At 30.0% G+C, this 13,428-nt stretch overlaps 1 protein-coding gene across 1 annotated transcript in view; it reads right to left on the reverse strand.

Moving 5' to 3' along the window:
• Positions 1 to 12,072, reverse strand: part of LOC118198514 (acetylcholine receptor subunit beta-like 1) — a 258,360-nt gene extending 246,288 nt beyond the window's left edge. The window contains exon 1 of the mRNA XM_085815633.1: positions 10,268 to 12,072. Coding sequence (XP_085671759.1) covers positions 10,268 to 10,331 — 64 coding nt within the window. The 5' untranslated portion in view covers positions 10,332 to 12,072. The remainder of the gene's footprint in view (positions 1 to 10,267) is intronic.
• Positions 12,073 to 13,428: the final 1,356 nt, after the last annotated feature.

Raw genomic sequence — 13,428 nt, forward strand, 5'->3', positions numbered from 1 at the left:
TTGATCCTACCAAATAAAAACATTTGTCGAGAAAAATCTCATCAGGAAGAATGATCATTAAAAGTACATATTTATTGCACACATTGTATTGTAATTTGCTTCCAATACTTTTATTTCTTAATTAGAAAATTCACTAACTGTTCATAATTTTATTTGAACGAATGTTTCAAACTCATATGAAGCCCGTCAGATTTTGGTGGTGATTAATCGGACTGTTGCAAATCTTGGAAATAATTATTAATAAATGACATGTTCTACTACTTTTTTACATTATATTATTGAAATTTTTTAACTTCTAAATGTTTTAAAATAATTTTGACTTTTAAAAATGATTTCTATTTCATGTATGAGATTGCTTTATTTAAAAATAGAAAAATAGATAGCATTTTATTTATCACGTTGTTCAAATATTTGGTAAGCTTGAATTTATATTAAAATACTTATCATTCTAACGTTATTAAGAATAGTTTTTTTATTTATTATTACTAATTTGTTATTACTAATTTATCAGTTTTACTATCCTAATTGCTCATTATGAATTAAGCTGGTTAAATAACGGTAAGGAGGAATATTCAGAAATTCTAAAACTTTTCTTTTATATTTAAGCTAAAAGGAGTTTCATGCTTGCAATAATCTTCTCAGCATTTTCAGAAAACTCGAAACTCAATTCTGTTCAACTAGATGTCATTTTGCCATAGCCAACATTATTAGCGGAATTTTGCTATATGAAATCCTCTTGCAAATAGCATAACTTAAACAATTAAATTTATTGTATAAAATAAATTAATTTAACTCATTTGTTTCTTATTTTTCTTTCTAAATGTATTTTTACAAGAACACGTTTATTTCCAGTCTTACTTAAAATAAACTTCTTGTTTCTGATTCAGAATAGTAACTCAATTCACTTGCACATTAACCTTTGTACTTCGTTATTGTAACTAACTTCTAGAGTCGTAGGTTATTTTGAAGCAAGAGACGTGAAAAATGTGTAATGCGCTCGCCAGGACTCGAACCTGTACCTCTTGCATATGCACTGAGTGTACTACCTTTACACCACAAAGGCATGCTGAAAGGGGGGAGAAAATACCTTATAAACCTATGATCAATATCAGTGTCATTGTGCATAAAAATAAGCAAGCATCCGATCTCTTATTAATTACAAAGATAACAAGCTGCAGCTACCTTTGACATTTTCCAAACAACATACGTTATTTTTATAGGTTTTATTTATTTATTTCTTCACTTTTTTGGCTCTTGGACGTATTTTCCTATTAAATTTAGTCTTTGTTTTCTTGTAGCTTCATCTACATTTTAGACAACATTTTCAATCAATTTTCTACCTTCCGTTAAATATAAACAATTTAAGATGAAAAAATTAATAAAGCAAAAACGTCTTACTGGCTAAAAAATAAATGACTGATTTAAGAAAGTATTAGCCCGAAAACTAATTTTTAATCTAGGAAATTGACTGTAAGTGACAGCATTTACTTATACATAAGGTAAGGCAAAAACTGCATGGATAAAGATATCAGAAATATGAAAATTAGACAAGATTAAGCTGAATTTTATAATAGCTATTTCTTCATTCCAATAAGAAAATTAATTACATCGAACCCTGTAACGGTGAGAATAAGAAAACAAAAACAATTTTCAAATTGGAATTATTTTTAAGAAATGGAATACATTTCGTGGCAACACAAAACGTTGGTGGTTAAAAATGCTAAATAGTCAAAGCTACACCACGTTGAAGATCTATGTGGTAAAAAGAACTAACTGTAAATATATATATATTGAAAGTGAAATATTACTAAAGGAAAACATAAGGTGAATTAATGAATTTGCGCAAAATGCTTCTTATTTGGGATATTTCTCAAAATGTGTAGGGTAATATTAATTTACATACGTGTAGTTTAAAATAAATAACTTCATAAACTTGAAACACAATCACTTTTTATTATAATTATCGATATCGTTTCAAAGTAAGCACATAAATTCAATGTTCTTCTACATTTCCCAAGAGGGAACAGTACTACTATTGGTACGACTCGCAAAAATCATCTCTATATTTGTTTACCTATTCTTGGACAGCCCAGTAGATGTTATCTCAAATTACCCGTAGCTTTTCTTCATCTAGGAAACTTTAAATTCCACAAAAAACTAGAAATAAATTTTTACAGCCAGGTTTCAAAAACAGTGTAGAGACTGAACCCGACTGGCTCCCGAATCTTCAACGTATAGGACATCTTCGTCTTGTATGTATAGAGATATAACTATATATATATATATAACTATATATATACATATATATATATATATGTATTAAGTATTAATAAATATATATACACTAATATATATATAGTATATATATATTGATACTGAATCCAACTTCTGAATAAATTCATCCACACTCGATACATTTAATTTGGGAAGCTATGAAGCACTAATCTTTCAAAGGAAATACGATAGCGCATAAAAAGTGTATATTAATCATTTTTGTGCTTTTAAATGAACTTGTGGGCCTACTTTATCAGGCAATTAAATAACCCTTCGTATCTGCAACAACGCATCTCTAAATAACTGCAAACTGCTATAACTCAGTTTCTAGTTTAAAATAAATTACGTGCTAATATTTTTTGTACTTGCATAGGTTAACAGTATTTGAACGGAAAGAGCAATCCAGTATTCAATTTCTCAAGGACTATAATTTAAAAGCTCTTATTTAAAATGTTAGAATAAAATTAAGTAACTTAAACAACATTATTTTACTGAGTTATGTTTCAGTTTTCTCACTTATACTACGCATAAAACAGTACTATACTTCTTTCCAAAATTTATACTACGTAATATGAAATAACCTTAATTCTAGAGATGCATGTAATTTCTGTTACTCTAAAAAATTTCGTTAAAATGCCATTTGGAAGTAATTTGTCTAATAGTGTGTCTCCGACAATTAGAAAAAAAAAATAATAAACGCTACTTACGCATATACCTCTATAATAAGACAATAGTACCTAAAAACATGAATGCTTTTAAAACTAAATATAGTTTTCAAACAGTAACTCCCAATATAATAAACTTCCGTCAGTTACACTTTACCAGAGTGCCTGAAAATTCAGTCTAAATTAGAGTATATAGCAAGTGTTATAAATAACAGAAAATAAAAAATGTTTTTTTTAGTTATTTTGAAAACCAATTGCCCTTTTATTTACTTTATTATCAAGGAAAGATTAGCTCAAACCTGTTTGGAAAGCAATCATAGGACTGGTGCTATTACATTTACATCTTAATATTAAAATGATTTGACTGCTTTTAATTTAAGCAAAAATATTGCTTAATACGAAAGACTCTACGAAGTCTGATAAAGTGAAGCTTTCTACCATTCCTTCCCTTTCTTACTCTGTTTTGTTATCCCAACATCTAGTTTTCCTGTCTTAAGGCTAAATTTATCAATTCATAGCTTTATGATATGGCATTTAAGCTATTTCCCGCGTCCCTACTTAACAGCAAAAACAGTTCAACATTACTTATTTCCAGAAGAAAGCAGCCTCTATTTGAGATAGATAAGTTATATATGATATAAAATTTTCTGTTTCCGGAATATTATATTCTGTTATGAATGTAATTTAAATTATTATTGTGCGTATTTGTACAATATTATAAACCATTTTTAACTTTTATTAAAATCCACTTTAGCAATTCAAAGAATTATCTATGTGTTAAGCTTAAAGAAACAATGGTTTCAAATATTTTAATCCTCCTATGTTGCAGAAAGGCAGATTTTCATCATATATAACATGAATTTGCCTTTAATTGCTTCAACTTAATTGTATTAAATTCCTTAATTATTTACGGTGTAGTTTCTGAATTTTGAGAAACCTAGTTATTGACTAAGGGATATGTCTTTCTCTTGAAATGCTCATGATCAATCTCCACAAACCATTCGTTTTATCCCGTCCCTTTTTATTTTTTCTTCTTTGTGTCCGCTAATATTTTTTCGCTTTCTTTACGATTTTACTTACTTTGTTCTTTAGCTATTATTTGATTTATTTTGCTACGGAGATACAATGAAAGAGAAAACAACCTTTAATTTAAATTTTATGTTTGTTATTTTATATATGTATTAGAAGAATTATCACATTTGTGACAGCCGAACAAATATATATATTCACTATTTATACAGACAGCATTCATTTTTCACCCTAGCAAACTGGTGAAATCGTATAAAAGAAAACAGTTGTCAGAAACTGGCATTTGAGTCTTTCCGAAATATGTCTATACAAAACTAAAAAAGAACCTCATACACAAAATGCATAATTTATTTGATATGATCTAATCATATAGTAAATTTTTAACTGTTCAGATGTGATTTCTTATCTTTGATTGGTGAATTAAAAGAGCAAGAAATAACGCCAATATAAATCATGTATTTTGTGACAAATAAACATATTAGCTAATCTTAACTGACTAGCAAATTGTTTAAAACTAAGGCACATTAAATCTATCTTACAAAATAAAATTTATTATATTAAACAGACTTGGCTACTTAAGATTCTTCGTCAAACCGCTGTGTTTTGCGTAAAAATAGCTTGTCAAGAAAGGTCTTAAAACGAGAGTTAAAACTTGAATGTGTTTCTCCCTCAGCGAAACTCCTTCTATTATTTTCGTTAGCGTTGATATTTTCAGGTTCTTTGTTAGGGTATAGTGATAAATGATGCCATTTATCTACGAGTAATCTACAAGATTAAAAATCTATAAAAAGGTTCAAGAGAGGGGAAAAAGCATTTAGATTTAGTTTACCAAAGTTCCATTGCAATCTGCTTTGGAAGCCGAAAAAGAAGGGATTAGTTTTCTTAAGAAGCGACGATTAATGCCGTAATATTTGGCTGGCATACATAATTGTTATTCATGCAGGCATTTCAGTCATCCTACCTTTGTATCATATATTTATAAATATTTTTTATTTGTGCGTTATAAAATGAGTTTAAGTACGTTATATTATCTCCTAAAACATACTTTGTTCTGTGGCAAAAATTATACAGTAAAGTCCTGGACTAAAAATATTTTGGAAATTCTTTCGTTTCTTCCAAAGTTTTATATTATAAATTAAAAACAGTAGTTGGTAACTTCATAAATTAAATGAGTAAGGTTTAACATTTTATTCAGATTATAAAATTTATTTTTTTTACATTTAAATTAAATATTCATTAATTTGTGTGAAAATATTTAAAATATGTATAACGATGTTTCAGTCGAAAGTGCTGCAGGATAATTTTTAATATTTCTTTTCAAAAAATAGTATAGAAATAATACGACTTACTGGCTTTAAATCCAATTTTTAGGATAATACAAATTCAGAAAATTACCATCGTATATAGATAAACAAATTTTCTTGAAATCAAACGAGACAAATTTTAGTGACGATAAAAAATGTGTTATATGTTTCACTTCTAAATATTCTTTCTGCGCTTGTTTCGGTCTTGAATAGGTTAAATATATTTTGTCTATATAAAATGTAAGCAATGATTGAATGATGTTTATCATAATATAAAACTTTCTTAAATGAGAAAATTTGGAAAATATATTAAAAACACGAAGACTGAATTCAATATATTTTTTGTAATAATTTATAAAGCTTATTCTCCGGAAATGTTTCATTTTTGTTGTTGACTTTGAAATCGTTTTACTATAGGAAAGTTATAACTCTTAATCATTACTCTAATAAATTTAAAACAAATAACGAGCTCTTCCGTATAAATTTTTATCAGCAGGAAAACTCCAGAAAGCAAAGAGTGTGAGCGGCGAAGCATTTAAAAGAAAACTAATAGAAGAACATTGATGGAATTCGTAATCTGATTAATGTGAAGTATTTTTTGTTTGCTTTTGCTTTTTACATATTTTATACTGAGAATATTTTTGTATGCTACTTCGAAATATAAGGAAACATGCTAGAAATTTCAGTGCGGTATTTGAAATACGTGCATATTTTATTGGTTGTCAAGATAAAGCTTTAAATTACATAACTCTTCTTTCACGAGTAAATAAAATTATTATGAATACGAATTAAATTAACAAGTGTAATGGAATAAATTGGGTGAAATAAGAATAGTACATAGTCCCGGTATCAAATTAAACTCATTTTAACAATATATTTATGCAGTGTACATTTTTAAACAATATTAAAACATTATCGAAATATTTATTAATTTTATACTAAAAATCAAAATTATAATATTAAAATATATTAAAAACCGTCACTGTTTTTAATTAAATTAATTTTGACCGCCCTAATGATATAGTGATAGTCTGCTGTTTTAGCTTTGGGCCTAGGTTAGAACCCCGAAGAAGAGATGGATGTTTGGTAATATATAATGTTGGATGTCCAATGCGAACTAGGCATTCAAACTGAACTTATTTCAAATAATGCATTTCTATCTTTGTGGCCTGGATTACTTAAGGCATTCTCTTGGGAAGTTACGGTAAGAGATTTCTAGAAGACAATTGATTCCATTCTGCGTAGGTTCTCATCTCCAAGAAGATGTCATTTTTATCACATATAAGGTTTCCAAAACTAGGAGCAAATGTAGCTCTACCCTTTTAATCCTATTAGTCATCAGAAAATCCATGGACCTGATGTTCAGATGAGGTAATAATAATAACAAATTAACCACGGGCGAAATATTCTTTTACTTTTCATTTAACAATATCTATCAGTTTGTACGGTTGTTAAGAAAACGCTACTTATTTTATGTATCCTTTACAATTAGTAAGCCATTAAAGACATGTCGAAGAAAGATGGAAAGGGAAACCTAAGTATGGATTATATAAGGTTTAAATCCTTGGCATTCCTCTAAACTAGTGCCTGGGAAATGAAGAAGGAAAATCAGAGATATTTATATGACGTGACGTTGTTTACGGATATTACATAATTTATCATTATTCTGCTCTATTTCATTCAAATATTCTCATAACAGTTCCGAAGCAGAACACTAAGTTTCTAAAAATTCACTAAGATATCATGTTTCTCGTTCAGATTTAAAACTAAAGCAATATTTTTTAATGATCAGTTTTGTATGATGTTGAGCAATTAGTTGGGCTGAGATATCGGTAAATATAAGACTGATTAGAAGTATATGGTATTTAAGTTGAAAGAATAAGAATGATGCTTAGGAATTTTAAAATCCGAAGTCCTGAACTTTCCCCGTTCATAAAGATATCATGTGTTAAGTGAAACCATAGATTGTAGCACGGTCTATTTTCAAAGATACACTGCTGCATTTTTTCTCCTTACTATTGGTAGAATTATGCAAAAATAAGAGACAAATATCAATTTATTTCTCAATGTAAAAACAATCCAAACAGAAAAATACTTCTTTGCATTTTAGAGCACTACAGATATTATGATAAAAATGCTTAGTTTTGTATGCCACTTCCATATGACAATTCATAAGAACGAAGTTTAAGAATATATTATATATTTAAAAAGAACATATTATTTGTCATTTATTAGATGTTTTCTGCTAATGGCTTTATTCGCAAACACAAATGGAGCTGAAGAGTTGTATCCAAAGTCGGAAATAAATATATTTTATAAAAAGAGATGAAATATCTTATACATGAAACAGCCCTTGAGGGGGCGAGAATTTAACCCTTCGGTGGTTATGAGATTAAGCATTTCTTTCTTTTCCCAAATTCACGCGATATTTGCTAGTAGTAAATTTGCTATGCGAGCTGTACTCGTTTGTGACCACCGAGGTGTGCAATTGAAATGAGGTCTGTCGTTGATGATCATCAAAAGCTGCTCACTGACAGTTGGTCCAAAGCTCCGTTTCCCGGCAAATAAGCCATATACAGGATAATTTCGTGATTTTCTCCATGACTGATATTAATACGGGTCAGTTTCTCTTACAGAATCCTCCAAAAAAAGCATGTTTGCCTCTACTGAGCTAGCTTTTCCAGGTTTTTCCGTAATCAATTAAACAGCTTAACATATATTTAAAATAGTAAAGTTTGATTTCATTCACATTCAGTGTGATGTTTTACTAATAAATTCACTAAGCTATTTCTTTCCATGTTCTTTATCTGAGCATTAAATTTTAGGCTAAATTTCATAAATAATTCATAACAACAACAATATTTATTTGCCTTAATATAAAATTTCGTTGCTTGAAACTCTGGTGTTCAAAATGACGTTGCTTGCTGAAACAGCAAAATTTTAAAAAAAAGTTATGAAATATTTAATCGCAATTTTTTTTTATTTTGCTGTTGCGTATGGCGTGAAAGGGATAAAACTTAATAATAAAGATAAAATGACAAAATAGAAATGGATTAGCATGAGTAAGTTCAACAGCAGACTGGTAGACTACAAGCTCGGCCGAGAACGTAGAAAATCTTAACAAATCGTTTTAAGCGACCATTACAATCTGAGCCCTTTCAAATTTTTTTATACATTCCTCTGTTCTTTTTTTACATGTTTCACTAAAATACAAACATTATGCACAGCAAAAAGTGAACTTCAGCGTATTTTAAACTTTCTAACAATAATAGCTGCTGTATCTGTAAAACATTTTCATTTGGATGACTTTTATAACTTTTTACATCATCTCTTTTACAATTGTGACTTTGCCAATCCAAATAAATTCTCTTATTGTAATCTCCAAGCTGATACAACGCTTAAAGTACATTAAAGTAGTTTAAGCGTTACAGTACTTAAATTAAATGTACAGTACTTAAAGTAAATACCATTCTGATTGTTCCTCACATGTACTGTATTTACAAGAGAATAGCTGTTTGATATAATGGCAATCTCTTAAATTCTAGAATATTTTTTTTTAATTTATGGCTACTGTAATTTCTTATAAATCATTATATTTTCATACAATGGATTTACGTTTTCCTCTTACGCTCAGTTTATTATGCTTAGTCTTGCGTCTCAAAAAAATACAGTCTTGGATACGAAAAAAAAAATTAAATTAAAAATTACGCAATCATTACTGTGCTCCAGTAAATTAGCTTGTAAAAAACTACATTCAAATTTAACAGTAAATGTTTAGGTAACACGTACTTACTAAATTTATGTAATAACTACCAAAATACTCAGGAGTTATTGAAATAATATTTAAACATTTGCTGAAGCTGTTTAAAGTACAAATATATGTGAAATTTTCTTTTTCATGTTATTGATTATTTACCAAATTTAAAATACAATTTTAATTTTGTGAAGCATATTTGCTTATATATTTTAAAGTTTATTTAAAAACGCAGCTTAGATGTAAATTTACTATTGAGTACGATGTGTTTTCTTTTAATATAACACTCAAACTGGTAATACGAGGCCAGATGCATTCTAGTTTGTAATAAAAGCTAATCTTGTTCAGTTTTAAAGCCAATACCATTTTCCATATTTAAAAATATTATTCACATCAGCATTTTTATACACAGTTTTCATTTCGAATATACTTTTGGAATATGCTTCATATTCTGGGCCCGATATCAGATCTGAACCTCGAGGTAAAGCATCTTACGGGTCTCATTCAAAGAAGGGTCTTTTTTCAAGTACTTGTTGAAATATTTCTATAATTTACTGTTTTCCATTTGAAACAAAAATTGTATTTGACATTTTATTCTGCAATGTTTTCATAACGCCAGTTTATTATGTATTATTTAAATATATAAGCTTATACCTTTTAAAGTAAAATCTTACTTTTTTCCTGGAAAAGAGACTAAGAAAAATATTATTAATTTTATTGCAGACATTGATTAATTAAATAAATTTAATTAAGTTCTGTAATTAATAAATTATATACAAATATTTATTTAATTATCATAAATTATTTAAAGGATTTATCATTTTAATAATCAACTATATGACCAAGCCTAAGGCAGTCTACAGACCTTTACACGCGGCTTCATGACTTCAGTGGTCCCTCAATAGAAGAGCTTGGCTCTGCAATATAGCTTTTATTTACAAGCTGACACTTTTCTAAACGATATTGTTCACCAAAAGAAGTGAAGGACAATTCTCCAGTGTCTGATTTTCGAAATAAAATACAATATAAACTATTTCTTTAAATTTTGTTCCTGCTTCTAATTTTATATTTTTAAATTCGAAATAATTTGGAAAAGGAATATCTAAAAATGCAACTATTATAGAAGGCTTTGCTGGGCCCCTGGAAGAGAAGATAAGCACATGCTCATTTTTCCCTTACGTAAATTGGAGCTTGTTTATTTTCTAAGAATAAGAAAGAATGTGAAGAGAATTTCCGCTCACCTGTGTCCGCTCCAAGGCAGAAGAAAACTGCGGCAACCAAATAGGATATATGTTTAATGTTCATGGCTCGAGGAATGGAAGCAGGGCAGAAGTCCGTGAAATCCTGGCATGCCACTCACGCTGTCATCTCACGGCTAGGCTGCTGACGCAGGCGACACTCCTGAGTCCAAAAGTTTGAGCTTCTTGGATAACTATGACAGATATAAGTTGCAGTTAATACATCTAACTTCCAGTTGTAATTAATACAATGTGTTGTTCTTCGATTACAAATGCTCCAGTAATAGCTGTCACAAGCAGTCCTTTGTGAATTCTGTGTTTTTTGCTTCAGATAAAGAGTAGATAATGGATAGAAAGGGTATTTTCTTGCTGAGTTTTTCTTACAAAGCATAGCAATGTCAAAATATCTTTCTTGCTAGTTAGCAACTGTTGGAACATATTTTATGTCCAAAGTACTTTTCTTCAACTTCTCTAACTTCCCCTTATAGGTAATCGTAGGATTATTGTATTTTGTTCAAATCTGCTTGCAGGAAGGTATTTTGCTAAAACATTTCTACATCTGATTTCTACAATTTACCATTTTTCGTTTACGGTATTTATTCGGTTCCTGAGCTCCAGAAATGAAATTATAAATACGTATCAGAAGTGCGATTCCTTTCTTTTAATTTTCTATGACAATCAACTGCAGTGATGCATGTTTAAAAAGTATCTAAAGATAATTGTCACTTAATGTTTATAAGCTACTCACGCCAGGAAGGTCGTGAATATCTTAAAAATTGATAGAATAACTTAAATCTAATTGCTTACGCAATATTTCGGTAGAAACATTTCGTTCAATGCTAGGTCATATCACTTTTACAATATATTATCATGCTTAAAAAAGCAGTTAAAATTCATAGTTAGCAGATGGCATGAAATTTATTTTCAGCGTCTGACAATAAAACAGAATCCTGCATGCTTCTGAGCTTTTTCTCACAAAATATTCCTAGCACTGACTCAATGCTGATAATGTCAGTTTTCCAATTTAAATAAAATTTAGTTCAATTTTTATATCTAATATATTTTAGAGTTATAAGTCACTCATAAATAGTTTATCCAAGACCATGTTTTCAACTCACTTTGATGAAGGAGAACGTTAATTCACTTACTACAGCGCAGAAGCTGATCAAGGCAAAGAGACATGTGTGTTAAATCAAGTAGTACACAGCGGCAACAATATCCGAATCTTGAACGGTTTCACCTCATGTCATCCAAACTAGTTTCCGGCGACTTTTTATTCTTAGGTCAAGTTTTGAGCCAGCGTGAGAGATCCGCGTTTCGATTGCGAGCACCAACGATTGGATGGGAAAAAGAGGTGAGAAGTTCAGTGCACGATGGTGAAGGACATCTAGATGAAAGATGAATGAGAGGATAATCCGGGGGGGTGGCGCGGTGCCGCACAGATTATTGGAATGCCGGGGAAGCTGGTGGCGAGATGCCGCTTTTGTCTCTCCTAACGGCGATGTTGACGAAGAGGGTGGACGAAGAGGATGCTGCGATGCGACAAACGTCCACCACCCCGGCAGGAACATTCCAGCCTCTCCCCTCTCTCTTGCATGATTCGTCTCTTCGACTCATGGGGGCGCTCGCGCATGGACCCCTAAACTTGGCATACTCGCACGGTGCCTTAAAGAAATCACCAAACGCTTTTCTCGGGACGGCACTCTTCTCAGGAAATTTCGTATCCCAAAATCGGGAAGAACGGGAACTCTGAGGATACGGTTGCCAAGAAAGGGGATAAACTAAGGATGATGAAGCTCGCCGATTATCGAACCTCCCTCAGCCAGGGTTATGCTCTGCGCCGGCTCTCTCGACCAATCAGGGATCGCCTTACACCGATCGCTGGTCCGCCGGATGCAGCCCAAAGATTTAAACGCACACGCACAAAAAACGTCGTTTTTCTTAATATTATTTTTCTAGCCTGTTTACTACAGAACCTCTCTTTCAAATTCCTTCATTCCCCCACATATTTAGTCGCTCATCAACTGGAGCTTTAAGAAGAATTTTAAAAATATTATCCATTATCAAAATATGTTCTTTTCAGTTTACAAATAACAGTATCTCTCCATAGAGCTCCTTCCAAGTAAAAGGCAATCTGAATTCTAATAAATACAAGTTATTTAGTTTATAATAAAGCCAATTAGTTCAACTAATCTTTTCCCTATCGCATTTTGCTCATCGATGGCCGTCTGAGTAATAAACATTAAGCATATTCTTTTAGAATTTAATTCCGGGTAAAATTATCTATGTACAAAGTTATTTAATTACTTATTTGTACCATATGTAAAATATATAAGTTCATCATTACATTAAAAATTCTCCCAAATAAAACTATTAATCCTTTAATGCTTTGTTTGCTATAACAAAACGTCTTACCTTAATTCTTATATACCAAAGTTTTGGTTTCCTTTTAATATTGTTGAAGTTTAGTTACGATTTCAGTTTTATATATAATATAAAGTGTAGAAAATACTAAGCTCTGGTAAAAAATATTTTAATCAAAAACCTTTTCTGCAGTTCGATTAAGTGGCATTAAAAAGCAATTTTTTTAATTACATACGTCTAATTAGTTGTTATTAATGTAAATTATTATCTATTTTCACTGCGGTGTATTATCTCCAGTTATTTTCAGTTCAAATATTAAATTTCACATATTTTTTTATTTATACAACACATATTTTTAAATTTCAAATAGTTGTTCTGATGAGAATAATTACATAAAATTTAGTTTATAATTTTTCACGTATTACTTATTTAAGTTAAATATTTCCTTTCTTCATGATATAAATGCCATGCAGATTTGTTAATAATTATTTTCTGCTGACTTGAATTTAAAGAGAAATTTCACATTTCAGAATATTATAGTTTCAAATATACACATAATGATTAACTGCATGTACTACAGAGAAAATCTAGAAATGCATTATTAAACTCAATATTAACAGGAAAAGAACACCTGTCCTTCTTAATATAAATGATACATAGCTTTGTTAGCATTTACCTTATATTGAGATCGATTTAAAGTCTAATTTAATATTTTAAAGTATTACAATTTTAAGATTACACATAAGCAGTAACTGCTGGCACTGGAATGAAAATCTGTATTCATGAATGAATATCTGTAA

This window comes from Stegodyphus dumicola, chromosome 4 (assembly GCF_044657685.1).
Source record: "Stegodyphus dumicola isolate Sdum_Otavi_A_Nest chromosome 4, ASM4465768v1".
In the NCBI taxonomy this organism is placed as follows: Eukaryota; Metazoa; Arthropoda; class Arachnida; order Araneae; family Eresidae; genus Stegodyphus; species Stegodyphus dumicola.